This window comes from Lipotes vexillifer, unplaced genomic scaffold (assembly GCF_000442215.2).
Source record: "Lipotes vexillifer unplaced genomic scaffold, Lipotes_vexillifer_v1.1 scaffold371, whole genome shotgun sequence".
NCBI classification, from domain to species: Eukaryota; Metazoa; Chordata; class Mammalia; order Artiodactyla; family Lipotidae; genus Lipotes; species Lipotes vexillifer.
This window is the reverse complement of record NW_006786304.1, coordinates 1,474,666-1,492,582: the sequence shown is the minus strand read 5'-3', so window position 1 is coordinate 1,492,582 and position 17,917 is coordinate 1,474,666. Positions and strand designations below refer to the sequence as shown.

The following is a 17,917-nucleotide window of genomic DNA, read 5'->3' as shown; positions in this document are numbered from 1 at the left end:
TCACCACCCTGCCCTCCCATAGAGCAAGGGATGGTACGTAACTAAATTCTGGCCAATTAGCAGTGAGGGGAGTCCCCTGGGGGCTTCTGGGAGAATATTTTTCTCCTTGAAGAGCTTTCTCTCATTTCCCTAGAACCCCTGTCCCACATATAAACGCGCGCACGCGCGCGCGCACACACACACACACACACACACACACACACACTTTCTCCCTTTGGACACTGCAGTATAAAGGTACGATGCCTGGAGCTCCAGTAGCCTCTTTGAGGCCTTGAGGGGAGTTACTGCCTGAACACCAAGATGGTAGAGACAGAAAGAGTCCTCAGTTCCCTAATAACATCACCAAGCCACCAAACAACCACAAAGCCACCTTCCTCCACCAACAATAAACATCCCTAGACTTAAGATTTGGGTAAGATTTATTGGCTCGGTTTTCGATTAATCACAGATGAGCACAAACTGATTTGTGTCTTGTTCTTTCGGTCACAATAAGCATATATTACTTTTGTAAATTTAGTAAGTCCCCCCAAAAAACTTCAGAGGAAAAAACCCCTAAAACCCCAAAATAAAATTAAAATTTGATTCAATTTTAAAAAGAAAAGAGATAAAAATGGCAACACACACAGCACAGAATTCAGCACACACTAGGCCTTCAGTAGAAGGTGGCTGCTGTGGCTACGTGCTCATCAAAGGCAGGCCCGAGGTGGGTCTGGAAGCCGGAAGATCACTGAGGAAAGAGGGGGGCTCTGAAGAAATCACCAGCTATGTGGAGGCTTAGGGGTCTGAGGTGGGGTCAGCTGGAGCCAGGACAGCAGGAACAAAGGAGGAACCAAAAATTAGAAACAAGGGGTAAGACCCTAGTTAGAGACAGAAGCACATCCTGGGAGGCCGAGAACATTGGGGTAGACCAAGGAGTCTCAAGGACAGGTGAACAAAGAAGGGTGAACGAGGTGTTTCTCTGGAGCATAGGAAGAAAATATCAACTTCCGGTTATGTTTGGTTTGAAGAAAGAAGAGGAGAAAGGAAGGAGAGGATGAAAATAAGAAGAAATTAAGCTTTACTAGGCATACAGAGACACACCCAGATGGACTACAGAGAAGCCCTCTAGTGCCCCTCAGCCGCAGGTGTCAGCATCCTCAGGCGCTGGACCTAAAGGCTAAAGGACTGACACGGGCGCCCTCTCCTGTCCATTCAGCGCATTGCAGCCTGGGCAAATTGATTCCCGGGGATATTCTCAGGTTGCAAATCAAGTCCTCACACTAGGGCTTCTTAAAGAGTCCTGCTCAGAAACCAAGGACGGAAGATTTAACAAGGCCAGCACGAGAAAATTCCAACAAATACCTCTGCATATGAAGGGTGGGAATGAAAGCTGAGCAGGGGGATTAAATTCAGCTGACGGCACACTTCTCTCATTTGGTCTGTACCTCAGTTAGGACTTTGCCAGCTGTGACCGCCAGCCGTGCACAAAGAATGTCAAAACGACTCTCAAAGACGGTTACAATGGGGCTTCCCTGGTGGCGCAGTGGTTGAGAGTCCACCTGCCGATGCAGGGAACACGGTTTCGTGCCCCAGTCCGGGAGGACGCCACATGCTGCGGAGCGGCTGGGCCCGTGAGCCATGGCCGCTGAGCCTGCGCGTCCGGAGCCTGTGCTCCGCAACGGGAGAGGCCACAGCAGGGAGAGGCCCGCGTACCACAAAAAAAAAAAAAAAAAAAAAGATGGTCACACTGAGAGTTTCTAAATGCATTAACAATGCCTGTATAAGAAAATATTTTTAGTGAGAGCAAAAATATTTGGAGGGCTATGAATATATAAAATAAAAATTTTATTACTAAAATATTAATTTCAAAAAATAAAATATTAATTTCATCCCTTCCAATTTTTGAATGTTTTTAAATGCACATAATATATTCACAGTAATATATGTCAGTACTATTCATGACTCCTAAATAACTATGTATACACATTCATATCACACACACACACACACACACACACACACACACACACATTCATACTAGGGGAGAATTGTCAGAATGTTTCCTTAATAGGATAGCATAATAAAACTGTTTGGAGGTCACCAACAGCAGCCCGCTGTCATGTAACATAATTGATGTGGTGCTCTGGAGATTATAAATAGACTCCAGGGAAGTGGTTTTCAAGCGCTCATGCACACGCGGATCCTGTCTGGAAAATACTGAAAATAAAAATGGGGACTTCCCTGGTGGTCCAGTGGTTAAGAATCCACCTTCCAATGCAGGCGACACAGGCTCTATTCCTGGTCAGGGAACTAAGATCCCACATGCCGCGGTACAACTAAGCCCACGCACTCTGGAGCCCGCACACCACAACTAGAGAGAAGCCCGTGCACCCCAATGAAGAGCCCGCGTGCTACAACTAAGACCCAACACAGCCGAATAAATTAAAAAAAAAAAAAAAAAAGTCCCTGACTTCCCTGGCAGTCCCGTTGTTAAGACTCCATGCTCCCAACGCAGGGGGCCACAGGTTTGATCCCTGGATGGGGAAGATCCTTCATGTTGAGTGGCACAGCCAAAAAATAAAAAATAGATAAAAAATGAAGTGTCCAGCCCTTCCTTCCCCAGATGGATCCAATCAGGATCCTGGGCATCTACCTTTCAGCTCACCAATCCTCTTAGCAGCTATATTTAGTCTGGTGTTTCTTTAGTTCTGTTGAGCTCTGAACTTCAATTATTTCTGTCACTTCTCGAAGTTCTATTTAGCTCTTTTTGCAACTTCCTGGTGATTTTTGATTGTACTCATTCATGTTTTTATATCTGTCCTATTTTACCCTTTTCATATATAAACAGAACTATTTTATATCCGTATCTGATCATTCCCACATCCACAATGTTTGTGGGTCTTTTTTGTTTGTTTGTTTGTTTGTTTGCAGGTCTTGACCTGCCATATTTTGTCTGCTGACTCTCGATCATGGTGCCTGCTTCTCTGTACGGCACACAATTTTTTTATCATGAGCTCATATGTGCCAGAACTCTACCTGAAGGAATTCTCCAAGGCCCAGGCAGAGGGTGGGGCTCCTCCAGGGAGGGTTTATGTTTGTCCTGGCCAGGTACTTAGGGGCACACAGATCCGGGTTCATTCTCAGCCTACTGTTTCCAGGACCTTCCAAAGAGTATAATTGAAGCCTCAAACCCACATGAGGGACAGTCAATTCTCAGAGGAAAACTTTTTCAATCTCTACCTAGATGTAAGGCTGTGTGCCTTTGCAGGATGGGATTTTTTTTTAGTTCACACTTCCCCTGAGGGGTACCTTTCCCAGGACCTGGCTGTTCACAGGTGGTCCTCTGTCCCCAAGGCCATGTGAATCTGTCAATGTCCCCAGAGCATCAGGAGGCTTCAGCGCTCCCTCCCCTCCTAGGCTCTTTGCTCTCGCTTTCTCCTTGCTCTGGGAGGAGTCCCTTTTCTTCATTGCAGGTACAACCATGCATTTCAAAGGATGCTTTAAATATTTTAGGAAGCATTAGGTCATAGGAGGCTCTCTACTCAGCCACACTGCCCTCTCTCTCTTTGACTTTCTCGCTTTTCTTTACTCCAATCCCAGCTTCTGACCAGACAAACAAAATAATTGCCCCATGCTAGTCAGAAATGTTCATGGGAGATCCCAGACCCTTCTGCTTGTGGCAAGCCTGTGAGGTGCGACTGAGGAAGAGGGACCAACGCCACCTAGAGGCCTGAAGTACTGACTGCTTGGCTGCAACAGGCCACCAGAGAAAGAACGCACCAGAAAGTTTAGTATTAAGAGGACGATGATGATCAAAATAATAATGGTGCCTGACATCTCTACACATTCAACAAACTGCACAATTATGCAGCACTTAAGAGCCAGGCACTGTTTAATGCTTTATGGATATATTAACTCATGGAATATGAGTTATAGTGATATAATTTACAGATACAATTTAACCAGAGAAGTTAAATAACTTGCCCCGGAAGGGACTTCCCTGGTGGCGCAGTGGTTAAGAATCCTCCTGCCAATGCAGGCGACACGGGTTTGAGCCCTGGTCCAGGAAGATCCCACATGCCGCGGAGCAACTAAGCCTGTACACCACAACTACTGCAACTACTGAGCCTGCGCTCTGGAGCCCACATGCCTAGAACCTGTGCTCCACAACAACAGAAGCCACCGCAATGAGAAGCCCGCACACCACAACGAAGAGTAGCCCCAGCTCACCACAACTAAAGAAAGCCCGCACACAGCAACAAAGACCCAATGCAGCCAAAAATAAATTAATTAATTAAAAAAAAAAAAACTGCCCCGGTGCCACATAGAAAATGGCAGAACTGGGATTAACACGCAGGCATCTCAGCTCCAGAGGCCGGGCTCTTGACCACTCCGCCCCACTAAGTTACTGAGTTCACTTTAAGTCACTGAACTTAGAACGTGCCAGGCCTGCGCTGAGGGTACTCACGCACGCAACAGACCCTCCCATCAGACCTATGAGGTGAGTGCTATACTGTGCAGAGGAGGGAACCGAGGTACAGAAAGGCGGGGTGACTCGCGCGGGACGCACAGCAAATGGCAAAGCAGAAAGCTGAGTGCAGGACGCCTTTATCTGGAAGCAGGGTTTTCAGCCTCTGGACAGTAATGCCCACATATGCTAAGAACAGATTATCACAGCCAGCACTAAAGACCAGATGCACACGCTCTGGGCCAGGCCTTGATATCCACTGGCTCTTGGATCCCCACAAGAATCCTGGGAGGTGAGTTCTATCATCACCCTCATTTGATGAACATGGATTTGGAGTCTCAGAGAGGTCGAGCTGCTTGCCCAAAGTCACACAGCTCATTAGTGGCTCCAAGATGCCAAGCCAAGAGTGTCTACTCTGGCTTTGGTGACTGTCTGCATCACGCCCTGTGCGGTCCCCTCTCACACTCACTCTGGTCTGTGCCAGAGCTGCTTGGACCAATAGCGTGTGCTGGAAGTGATGCTGTGTGGATCCAGGCCCTGCCCTTAAAAGGCCTGCAGCTTCTGCTTCTTCCCTCATGGAAATCTAGCTCCTGGGGGCCCTGAGTGACCACGAGAGGCGAGACCACGTGGAGAACAGAGGTCCTGAGACAACACTGAGACGGAGAGAAGGAACTGGCCATTCCAAGATCCCAGTAGAGCCTCCTGATGACTCCAGGCCCAGCCACCCTCTGACTGAAACCCCCTGAGAGACTACCAAGCAAGACTGGCAGAGGCCCAGCTAGCCCAGTCAAGCCAAGAAAAATGGTCACTGTGTAAAGTCCTTAAACTGTAGGTCAGATTGCTTTGTAGCAAAACTGAAACCAACTCCAAAGCCAAAACTTGTAAGAATGACCACAGAGCTAAACTCTTCTGAAAAAATTATCCCAGCAGCCTGAATGAACTGTGTGGCATATTAGTTTCCTATTGCTTCTGTAATAAATGACCACAAATGGCAGTGGCTTAAAACAACACACAGTTATTCTCTACATTACAGAGGTCAGGAGTCCAAAACGGTTCTCACTAGCCTAAACTCTAGGTGTCAGCAGGCGAGAGTTCCTTTCTGGAGGCTCTAGGGGAGAATTTGTTTCCTTGCCTTTTCCAGCTTCTAGAGGCCGCCTGCATTCCTGAGCTCACAGTCCCTCCTCTATCTTCAAGGCCAGCAGGGTAGCAGCTTCAAATCGGTCCCTTTCCTGTCTCCCTCTTTCACCTATAAGGACCCTTGTGATTACACTGGACCCACCTGAATAATCCGGGCTACTCTCCCCATCACCAAATATCTGAGTCAATCACATCTGTAACGTCCCCTTTGTTGTGTAAGGCAACACATTCAACAGGTTCCTGGGATTAAGATGTGGGCATCTTTGGGGGGCCATCATTCTGCCTACCAGAGTAGCAAACTGGAAAAATGACCAGTGTTCTCCAAAGGAATAAGCGGAAACCACTGGAATTTTCCCACTGCCCAGAGACCTCCCACAGTCCCCCTGGCAGCATCAGCAGTGCACTTTGCATGAGTGGCCCCAACCTTCCTGGCATCACCAACCTCTTTTATTTTCTCTCCCCCAGAAACCTTTGTTGAAAAAGATCTTTGTCTCCCCGACACAGTGCATCATCGATGATTTATGCTTCTTGCATTTACTGTTCTTTCCCAGGCAGAAACACCTACCCCTCCGGCCCCTATTGTGAGGAGACCGACAGCTAGGCCTACCCTACTGTGTCAAAAGAACCTTAGCCAGGGAATTCTCTGGTGGCACAGTGGTTAAGAATCCGCCTGCCAATGCAGGAGACATGGGTTCGAGCCCTGGTCCAGGAAGATCCCACATGCTGCGGAGGAACACAACTACTGAGCCTGCGCTCTAGAGCCCATGAGCCACAACTACTGACCCCACATGCCACAACTGCTGAAGCCTGCGTGCCTAGAGCCCATGCTGCTCCTCAACAGGAGAAGCCACCGCAATGAGAGGCCTGCCCACTGCAACGAAGAGTAGCCCGCGCTCGCCACAACTAGAGAAAGCCCGCGCACAGCAACAAAGACCCAATGCAGCCAAAAATAAAATAAAAATGTTTAAATAAATTAATTAATTAAAAATAAAAAGTGTGAATATGAGAAGTCAGGGCATACCAACGTCGAAAAGCATCTCCAACCAAACCTGTCCCCCACTGAGCCCCTGGTACTTTCTGTCCGGCCTGCCCCTCCCCCAGTCTGCCTGTCACACCCAATCCACAGGAAATCCTGCCGCCACTACCTTTCAAACAAATCTACTGCTTATTCATTACTAAGGGGAAAAGGAAAGGTTCTTTTAGCAGTCACCACCTTAACCAAGGGATCCAAGTTACCGCCACAAATGACGGAACAAACAGACATCAGGAGCCCCCTGAGGTGATGTCCTTAGGTGTTCTGTGGTGTTCCTGCCAAATATGCTCAACGTGAATCAAATCAGAGGAAGGAATCAGAAAACTCCAGATTGCGGGACACTATGGGACAACTGGCTTGGACCCTTTCCAATGTCAATGTCACAAAAAACAAGAAAGGACAAGGATACTGTTATAGAGGAGGGCCAGCAACCTTTTTCTGTTACGGTCTACAGAGCAAATATTTTAGATTTGTGGGCCATAGAAACCCGACTCTGCATCCACAGACAATGTACAATGAATGGGCAGGGCTGTGTTCCAATAAAACTTTATTTACAAAGACAGGCAGTGAGCCAGATTGCCCAGCCTGCTGTAGATTAAAGGACACTAAAGAGGCATGATTATCAAATGCAGTGCATGATCCTTGAGCTGACCCTAGGTTAAAAATAATAATAATAAACAGCTAAAAGGACATTTTGGGGACCAGAATATGAGCTATATATTAGATATGAGCTGTATATTAAACAATATTGTCATCAGTATTATTATCAATGTTAAATTTCTCAGGTGTGACATTGGTTCTGTGTCATACAGAATGCCTTTGTTCTTAGAAGATACAGACTGAAGTATTTAGGAGTTTAGAAGCATGTCCAAAACTTATTTTCAAATTGTTCAGAAAAAAAAAAAGATTGTGTGTATACATTCATACACACATACATACATGGTGGTGAAGACCAAGCAGATCTGCTGAAGACTAATAAGAGATGAACTAGGTGTTGAAGGGCATATACCTGATGACCATACCATTCTTTCTTTCAACTTTTCTCAGGGTTTGAAACTTTTTTTTTTTTTTCTTTTTGCAGTACTCAGGCCTCTCACTGCTGTGGCCTCTCCCGTTGTGGAGCACAGGTTCCAGACGCGCAGGCTCAGCAGCCATGGCTCACGGGCCCAGCCGCTCCGCGGCATGTGGTATCCTCCCGGACCGGGGCACGAACCCGCGTCCCCTGCATCGGCAGGCGGACTCTCAACCACTGCACCACCAGGGAGGCCCCAGGGTTTGAAATTTTAAAAAAAAGTAGTTGGGGAAAAAACTGTCTCTGGGATCTGACCCCTCCTCCCCACTCACCTCCCACCTGGACTACTGTAGTCATGTCTTCTCTGCATCCACGCTCACCCTATGATTGCTAAAAGGATCCTATTAAAATCGAACTCAGATCCCACCCCTCCTCTGCTCAGACCCTCCAGCGAGTCCCATTCACTCAGAGTAAAGCCAAAGCATTTGTGGTGGCCCACAGGCCCTGCACGATCTGCCCCCTTCCCACCACCTTCTCGGCCCGCAGTCTCCACTCAGTCTCACTGTTCAGCCACACTGGCTTCCTCGATGCTCATCAAACAGGCCAGGCGCACACTCACCTCAGGGTCTTCGCACCTGTGGAAACTTTGGGCTAGAAAGCTCCTCCCCCAGATACCCGCATTGCGTGCTCCCTCCTCTCCTCATATTTTCAGTGAGGTCTCCCTGGTAATCCTATCTAAACTTCACAACCGTCCCCCAGATACTCCTCCTCCTGATGTTTTCTCCAGAGCAATTAGTGCTATCTAATATCTAACTTTACATTTTAACTGTTTTCTTTATTGTCTGGCTTCCCCCCACGCCAAGAACGCAAGGTCCCCTGAAGACAAAATTTTTTACTTTTTCTTCTCAGCTGTATCCATAACATCTACACAACAGCCACAACTCAGTGCCGTGCACTGACCTATCACTTTACATCCATTACTCCTCACAACAACATGATGAGGTATTATTTATAGCATAAATGCATATGTAGCATATACACAAAATAGGAATAATAACAGTGCCTACCTCATAATAATTGGTGAGGACTTAATGCTGTGAAGTTCTCAGCAGACTGCCTGGCACAAAGTGAGTGCCCATTAAATGCCACTATTATATAATACTCACTGTACCGAGGAGGAAACTGAAGCTCAGAGGGGTTAGTGACCTGCCCAAAATCACCTGGCTGAGAAGGGGACGGTGTGCGTGCGTGTGTGTGTGTGTGTGTGTGTGTGTGTGTGTGTGCCAGATTGGAACCCATGTCAGTCTGACTCAAGCAGCCACTTTCTAAACCACAACGCTGAGACACATCACAGTGCTTGGGAGAAAGACAGAGGCAGGAAACAGGAACCAGCTCTGGGAATCCCGAATGCAGGATTTGAGTCTGCCTCTGGCACTAACTCCACGTGTGACCTCAGCAATTCCCCTCTGCTCTCAGGCTTCAGTTTTCTCTTCTATAAACTGGGGGAAGTCATTTCCCCTCCCTGACACGGGGACAAAAAAGAGTGTGAGGGTCAAATGAGACAGCTTATATGGAAGCACTTCAGTAACTGTAATCCAACACTTCTCCATTCTAAGATCTGCAACTCTAGCAGAGGACCGACCAAACACCAAAAGACCAAGAATTCCAAGCCCTGGAAAGCAAATTTTAAGCATCCAAACTTATAAGGAAAAAAAGTGTGCCCCCTCTAACCATCTGGCCTTTGCGCACGCTCCTCCCTCGCCCTCAACATCATCCCTGTCCCCATGTTGTCTGGTGAGACTCTCCTCACCCTTCAGTTCCCAGCCCAGAGGTCTCCTCTGCCAGGAAGCCCTCCCTGAACCCCATGTCAGGTCAGGCGTCCAGTGGGATCCCCCATGCAAGCTCTGCCCACCCTGGGTTGTCACCTTGAAGGATGGGTCTGTCCCCACCTGACTGTGAGTTCCTTGGGGGCAGAGACTGGGGCTAGCTTTGTTCCTGCTGTTTCACCATCACTGCCCAGCACAAGGCCAGGTACAAAGCAGACGCTCAGTAAACACTAACTAAATGAAGTAACAAATGGATTACTGGTGGTTCCCTGACCCAGCAAATTACGTTAAATTTCCATACTTTGTGCTCCCACAGGCCCATAGCGCATAGATCGCCTTTTGACAGTAGCTCATATTTTGAATGTTTACTATGCCCTTCAGATCTCAGCTCAGGCAGCCCTCGTCTAGACAGCCTTCCTGACCCCACGCCCCCGGGTCAGGAGGTCTTTCTGAGCTCTGGAGTTCACACCGTTCTGACCACTCTGGGGTGACAGTGATGGGTCATAAATGTGTCTCCCAGCCCAGAAAAAGCCAGCATGGTCTGTCTACTGAATGAATGGACGAACAAATACGGAGTATGAGTGGGTTAATGAATAGATGGACAAATGTTCACTCTAGTTAAAATTACTCCTTTAGCCAGATTCCCAGGTCACGCACCCAGACCCCAGACTTCGCCCCGAGCCACGCCTCTACCCAGGCCTATTTCCCGAAGTACAACTGGGGCAAACCAATGAATGTCCTAAACGGATGATACATAAGCACCTCTCAACTCCCAGGACGGGAGGGAAACTGAGGCACGAGGTGGTCTTCAGAGCGAACCCTCCCAGGGATGGTCTGGCAAACGACCCCACTTGGTCAAACGACCGGAGCTCCGGTCTCCCCCGGCTCCTCTCAGCCCTGGAATGCCCCGCCCAAATCACTCCCATTCCCCACATCACTGGTCCGTCTAGACGTCAGTCTCCACGCGCTCTTTTCCTCTATTGGCTAGTATTCCCAACTCAAGCGCGGTCGCCGTGCCCCGCCCTTAACCCCATGCCCTTTCTTACTATTGGGCTACCCGCATGCCCCTCTCCCAGGGACCCTCCCTAGTGGCTGAAAGACTTTGCCGGTTCGGGCTGTGATTGGTCGTGAACAGAAGTCCATCTCCTGAGCAACCACCTGAAAGCGGTTAGAGAATGGGAAGGTTGGAGGGACGTGGGGTCAGACTCACGCTGAGCAGGCGGGAGGCAGATATAGGTCTTGAAGAACTCGCTTCGGCGGGCGGCTTCCTTAATGCGGTTGGCAAGCGGCTTGCTGACCTGCCGGATGCCCAGGTATAGCAGCTTCGCCATAGGGAACGCGCCCACCACCATCTTGGCGGTTGCAAGGGGCACGCGCAACCTTGCTGACTGGGAGGGGCGCCTCCGATCTCTCCCTTCTCCCCCGCCCGCTCGTCGCTGTGCGTGCCTACGTACGTGCGTACGCCCTATTGGGAACTGCAGGGGCGCTCCGTGACGACACCACGTCAACGCTGACGCTCCGACGTCCGTTCCGATGAATATGCAAATATACGGCGAAAGTTAAGTGTCAGAGGGTGGTGCCGTTAAACGGCAGCTCGCGGAGCGTGCGTGGGTTCCCACGCCCGCTTTGGCTGACGTCACCACCCTCCTCCGTGACGTCACATCTGGGTGGCATCTCCAAAGGAGGAGTCTTAATTAGTCCTAATTAAGGCTAAAGAGTCCCAAATGCACCTTCCCCCGCCCTCCCGCAGTTTAGAGCTCTCACTGGGCGTAAGAAACTGTCCAGGTAGTCATACAGACCTGGATTGGGAACCCAGCTCCACTGTTTACTTGCTGTGTGTGGCGAGTGACTTAACCTCTCTGGGCATCAGTAGTCCCATCTACAAAATGGGAATCATAAGAACACTTACACCTTGGGACTTTCCTGGTGGTGCAGTGGTTAAGAATCTGCTTGCCAATGTAGGGGATATGGGTTCAAGCCCTGGGCTGGGAAGATCCCACATGCCGCGGAGCAGCTAAGCCCGTGCGCCGCAAGTACTGAGCCTGCGCTCTAGACCCTGCGAGCCACAACTACTGAGCCCGTGTGCCACAACTACTGAAGCTCGCGCACTCTAGGGCCCATGCTCCACAAGAGAAGGCACCGCAATGAGAAACCCAGGCGCTGCACGGAAGAGTAGCCCTGCTCACCGCAAGCAGAGAAAGCCCCTGCGCAGCAACGAAGACCCAGCACAGCCAAAACTAACTAACTAAATAAATTTACTAAAAAAAAAAAAAGAACACTTACCTTATTGGGTTGTTGTAAGCCTTGCATGCAAATTTTGAATATAAAAACATAGTGAACTATGTTAAGAGCTTAGAATGGTGCCAATCACCCAATAAACAGCCCTTATTACTGTACAGGTATTAGCATTATTATTGCTAACTCCAGCATGAGGGCGCATTTCATCTCCAGAATCCAACCATTTCCCAAGTAACTGACAAACTGAGACCCAAAGAGGGGCCAGGAGAGTGGCACAAGTTCCCTCAGCCAGCAGAGGTTGATAGCCCAGCATCTTGGCTGATAAACTCTACCGTTCTCAAGCAGCCCCACTTCCTCCATTGGGGAGCGAGGGTCCCTAGGGAGCTGGCTCAGGAAGGAGTTTAAGGAAGTGTCCCAGACTGTCATCCCTTACCCAGCAGGGAGCAAAATCATATAAACAAGGTCAAGAAGAGGTTGAGAGAAATTTCTGGGTGGTGGAGTGCTGATGGGTAATTGAGAGATTCTCAAAGAGGCAGAGGAAGAGGGGAAGTGCAAGGAACAGAGAAGCTGTGTACAGGAGGAAACAAACATTCAGGACACAGAGTTGGGGGGCCCAGGGCTTTACTTGGCATCCTCTCGGACTCCCTGAGTGTCCTTTGTCACTTCCTTGGCCCTGATGGACTTCCATTTCTCCATCTGTAATGATGATACTGACATGTGTGAGCCTCGATATTCTAAATTACTAAGAATGCCAAGACTCCATAAAAACAGCTTCTCCCCAGGACCCTTTCTGGGCTAAAGATGTTAAGGAGCTTGGGACCATTCAAGGTCCATCATCCACTAGGGACCCCCCCCGCCATTTTACTGACTGACCAACTGGAGCCAGAGGATGACAAGGATTTATCCAGAGTTCCAGAGGTAATCAAGATGGAACCGAGGCTGGGGTTTCTTGAGTCCCAGCCCAGAGTCTTCTCCTGATCCCTGGGGGTGTTAGCCTGGGGCCTAAGGACCTACTTGGGGTGGGGGTGGGGCGCTGAGGTTCCACATGATGGTTTTAGGAAGCTTCCAAACTTGTACATGACTTTTTTGTTTATAATTCACTATTGTTTCCTCAGCTTCTAGAACAATGTTTGGCACATAGTAGGTGCTCAATAAATATTTATTGAATGAAGGGGAATGAGCATTTGGTGGAGGGGTAGCATGCAGGCTTTCATCTGATTCCCTGAGGGGACTGTGTTCAGAAAGCTTCTGTTCCCCTACATCTCCATCCCAGTAGCTTTATAGCAGTGAGATAGGGTGGGAAAACTACCAGCCCCCCCTCTCCACCCAGATCCCAGGCCTCCCTCTTTTCTCTTCCCCACAACACCAAAGACCCAACTTCCTGCATCTCAGTGACCCACCCCTCCTCCTGCAAAACCATTTTCCTCATTAAGTTCATTTTTTTTCTCACTCCCCTCCTCCCTCCTCTTTCTTTCTCTGAGAAGGGTTTCCAGGAACCTCTTCTGCGAACTTCTGGGGCAATGATGTATTTGTGCCCCTGTGTGTGTGTGTGTGGTGTGTGTGTGTGTGTGTGTGTTTAGGGAGATCTTCACATCTCATCAGGAGCCTGGAGCCTGTTACACACCCGTGGGGAGGAAGGGAGGGAGATGGCCTATCAGAAGGGGTGAGGCCTGTCCAGAGCTGTGTGTTTCCTCCTGCTCTCCAGCCTAGTTCTAGAAGGACAGCCATTCCTGGTTGACCCCTGAGGGCCAGGGGAGGGAGGGGAACACCATCAGCCAGGACAGCAGCCTTGGCCACTCTGGGGCATGGGAACAGAGGCAGAGACAGGGAGGGGAGAGGGATCCCAGGATGGCCCCGGCGTTGACTCACTGGCTGTGTGACCCTGGGCTAATCACTTGGCCTCTTTGGTGACGGCCTTTGAGTAGGGCCTGGGATCATTCCCAGACGTCCTTCCAGTTCAGGTCCCCTGGTCACCCTTTTCCCAGGATGGGCAAGGGCTTGAGTTACACAATCCCACCGGCCCCTGAGCTTCTTCCATCATCGAATTTCTTCAAGATAAATCCCAAAGCTGACACGGATCCTTCCCCACTCCACTACCACCCACCCCCGACCCCAGTCCAGCCATCAGCATCTCCTGCCTGGGCTCCTGGCTTCTGCCCTTACTTCCCATATTCTGTTCCCCACTCAGCAGCCAAATCCCAATCCTTCTCTGCTAAGAGCCCCTCTGTAGCTCCCATTTCTCTTGGAATAAAAGGCAAAGTCCTCACGTGGATTCACAAAGCTCTGTAATATGGGCCCCTGTCTCTGGCCTGTCTCAATTCCATTCCTCACATCCTCCCGCCCCCGGTTCCCGCCACACCACTGTGTATACTTGCTGGCCCTCAAATGCAGGCAGTCTCTTACTCCAGGTTTTGCAGTTGCTGTTCCCTCGGCCTGCAGCACTCTTCCATCTGACCCCTTTCCTCCTTCAGGTCTTTTTTCAAATGCCCCCTTCTCCGTGAGCCCTCCCCGACCTCCTTATCTAGATCAGACTCCACATCACTCTCTGTCCCCCCAGTCAGCTTTATTTTTCCCCATTACCCTTATCGATTCCAAGTGTTATGTTTATCTTTATTCATTTACTGTGAGCTCCGTGAGGGCGGGGCCTGGGCTGTCTTGGTCACCGTTTTGTCCCCAGCTGCCGGCCAGCACAGGGCTGGGCAGAGAGTAGGTATAAACAAATCTCCCTTGAATGAATGAATAAATACCCTTCTCTTGTCCCCAGCCCCCTTCCCAAGCCTGCCCTGCTCCCTGCTCCACCAGCCCGTTTGCTGATTGCCCTTCATTTGATTCTGCTCCCTCCTCCTCAGTCCTGACCTGGAGAATGCTGTTTATCTTGAAACTCTGAAACGCTCTGTCCTGCTCTCTCTCTCCCCTATATGACCAGGGGCTTCCCAAAGGCAAAAGTGACCACTCAGCACTCGGTGAGTTTCTTCTTCCACCTTCCCCGTGAGTCACAGACTTTTATCCCCTTGTTGAAAGTAATCCTAACTTTTTTGTCTTTACCTTCCAGAAAGTTAATCTACTGGTCCCTTCCTCTAGGAAGCACTTTCTGACCCCCAGACTGGGTCTGATGCCTTCTTGGGTTCCCCCAGCCCCTGGGCTCCCCGTCTGAGCCCTGCCCACTCTGGGTCATCACTATCCAGGGACAGATCTGTCTCCCCCAGTGGAGTGGGAGCCATGAGGGCAGGGCCAGCGCTGTCATTTTTCACCGCTGGGTCACTAGCACCACCCAGCGCAGGGCTAGGCACAGTTCTACTGAATTGTTAGGGGGTCATGGTGGAGGACGATGGTTGACCAGTGACACATCAACCTCACTATTTTCCTATTTTCTTACATGCTTATGGAAATTAGCATAGCCTCATTTGCATACAATTTGCATACACCGGACCAGGAGGGAAGGGAGGGTGGGGTTAGTATGGAGGAGTGGGGGCTCTGCACAACACGGGGTTCACTGTGCCGGCAGCAGCATCTTCAGCTGCACCTGGTCCCTCTGGGAGGGCTGAGCGGCCACCCAGCTGGCTGCCATGGCCTTGGCCACGCTGTTCCTCTTGGAAGTGAGTGGGGTCTCCAGGGTGAGCGAGACGTTGGCCATCTCCTGGGGTTTGTCACTGGCCAGAAAGCGGAGCAGGTTGTGCAGGGCCTTGGCCACGTGACTGCGGGCGCCCTCGTTGACGAGGCAGTAGAGGATGGGGTCGGCCACACAGTTGAGGCTGGTGAAGGCCAGTGAGCTGTGGTACGCCGAGAACACACGCTCCTCGAAGCCACAGTCCCAGGGGTGGCGCAGGTAGACGGCGCTGCGGGAGAGCAGGAGCACATGGTAGGGCGCAAAGCAGACCAGCACGATGGCAATGAGGCTGAGGGCCAGCCTCTTGATCTTGGCCTTCTCCTGGCGCTCGGTGGACACGCTGCCCCGCACAGCCCGCAGGATGCCACGGTAGGAGAGCAGCATGAGGGCCCACGGGAACAGGAAGCCCACGAAGACCCGGTAGAGGTTCATCCAGGCCACCCAGCTCTCCATGGGGAACTTCTCAAAGCAGAAGGTGTGGTTGTAACGGTCGCGGAAGAGCTCATCGTGGAACAGGGGCGCTGAGTTGGCTCCCAGCTCCGTGGCCCAGACCACGGAGCTCACAGCCACGGCTGTCTTGACGCGGCGCAGGCGGGTGAACCGCAGTGGGTGGGCCACGGCCAGGTAGCGGTCCACGGAGATGCAGCAGAGGAAGGCGATGCTGATGTAGATGTTGGTATAAAAGATGAACCCGAAGAGCTTGCAGGAGCTGGGGCCGTGGATCCAGTTGTCGTGGTGCAGGAAGTAATCCACCCACAGCGGCAGCGTGCAGATGTACAGCAGGTCAGCGATGCTGAGGTTCATCAAGTACACACCCAACTCATTGTGTTGCCGCACCTGGCGGTAGGCGGCCCACAGGGCCAGACAGTTGGTGGGCAGTCCCACGCCGATGACAAAGATGTAGAGGGAGGGTGGGAAGAGGTGGTCCACGAGGGAGTCCACGTGGCAGCCCTCCCACGTGCGGTTGCCCATCCTCGGCACTGAGGCTTTCGAGATGCTTCCCCTGGCCCACGGGGGCTGTGGGGCCATGGGTGGCGGGAGGCCATCAGGCCCCCTGAGCCCCCTCCTCGGAGGCTCAGGGGAACATGGTGGGAGGCAGTCCACAGCGAAGAGATGAGGCTGACCACTAATCGTGTGCCAGGCTGGGCAGGGAAGGATAGAGCTTGAGAGGGAAAAGTTGGGGGAGGGATAGAATTACGACAAGAAGGAGGTCTGCGGGATGGCAGGATTCACAAAGATCTTTGTCGAGGAGGTTTTATGAACCCAATCAGAGTATAAATGGAGGAGTACTGGGGTCACACAACATTGACTGAGGGGGCTGTTTATAGAGGAGCTGAAGGCATCAGTGGGCAGTGGTGAGAGAGAGAGATTTGCGGAGGATGTAGAAAGTAAGCGTGGCCATGCTGAGGTAACGGTGGGGTGGAAATGTATGGGATAGTGTTGAGATAGGATAGTCTACAGTTAGGGAGTGTTGAAAAGAACAGGCAAGATGGTTGGGGGTGCTAGCATTTCCCAGTAAGAAATAAGGAAATAAGTAAGGTAGACAGTGAGGAGAAAATTACGGAAAAGGAGGTGTCCTGTGAGGGATGAAAGAGAGGAAGGGCTCGGTCTGGGGAATGTGGGAAGGGTTTTTAAGAAACAGGAAGGAGGTGAGTAAGGGCTACATCAGAGCAGGGTTACTAATACAGGGAATTTAAAGGGGACAATGACGGGGCTCCAGCTCGGTCCTGGTGGGAGATGAGCAGTTGACATGAGGTGGCCCTGCCTCACAGTTCAAAGCTGATTTTGCAGCACCTGTGGGGAAAGAAGACTGCAGTGAGAGGAGTCATAGACCACCCCCTTCTCCCCACACCCCTTTTACCCTGACTCCAGTGGGTTGCAGAGCGTGGGGACCCTAACGATGCCTAATTGAGCCCCACTCTAAGCAACGGATCTCTGAAAACACAGATTTGAGATGCCAGATATATTTTTTCCCTAACAGATGTTAAAATAAAGATCCAGGGGCTTCCCTGGTGGCGCAGTGGTTAAGGGTCCGCCTGCCGATGCAGGGGACGCGGGTTCGTGCCCCGGTCCGGGAAGATCCCACGTGCCGCGGAGCGACTGGGCCCCGTGAGCCATGGCAGCTGAGCCTGCGCGTCCGGAGCCGGTGCTCCGCAATGGGAGAGGCCACAGCAGTGAGAGGCCCGCGTAGCGCAAAAAAATAAAAATAAAAATAAAGATCCAACTCAGATTTTAAAACTTTCTCCCAGAAACCATGTAAAACTTGCACAAGTATCGTATCATGCTGTGGGAAATGGAGAACTAGTCTCAACTATCGCGTTATAGACAGAGACACTGGGCCCAGAGAGGCTGCGCCACTCGCCTCAAGGATGCACAGCAGGGCAGTGACAGAACCGGGCTAGAGCCATCCCTCCTGCTCCTAACCCATTTTTGACTATAATGATGATGGTGGTGATAATAACAGCTAAAGTTTATTAAGTCCTACTACATAGCAGACCCTTAAGCACTTTTATGGGTATGAATTTCAAAATTTCAAGAATCCTATGAGGAATAAGGTTATTCCCCCTGTTAGACAAACTGAGGCACAGAGCGGTTCAGAGACCTGCCCAAGGTCCTG

At 50.6% G+C, this 17,917-nt stretch overlaps 2 protein-coding genes across 2 annotated transcripts in view; both read right to left on the bottom strand.

Moving 5' to 3' along the window:
• The window catches only part of LOC103091656 (optic atrophy 3 protein), a 36,756-nt gene extending 25,949 nt beyond the window's left edge, over positions 1-10,807 (bottom strand). The window contains exon 1 of the mRNA XM_007458679.1: positions 10,666-10,807. Within this exon, the coding sequence (XP_007458741.1) occupies positions 10,666-10,807 (142 nt within the window). The remainder of the gene's footprint in view (positions 1-10,665) is intronic.
• A 4,245-nt stretch (positions 10,808-15,052) lies between these two features.
• Positions 15,053-16,763, bottom strand: GPR4 (G protein-coupled receptor 4). The gene has a single exon (XM_007458516.1). It carries the CDS (start codon positions 16,327-16,329, stop codon positions 15,184-15,186), a length of 1,146 nt encoding a protein of 381 aa, XP_007458578.1. The 5' UTR covers positions 16,330-16,763; the 3' UTR covers positions 15,053-15,183.
• Positions 16,764-17,917: the final 1,154 nt, after the last annotated feature.

Bases quoted from the DNA above. Each gene is read 5' to 3' on its own strand.
- GPR4 (XM_007458516.1), bottom strand. From the start codon at position 16,329: ATGGCCCCACAGCCCCCGTGGGCCAGGGGAAGCATCTCGAAAGCCTCA.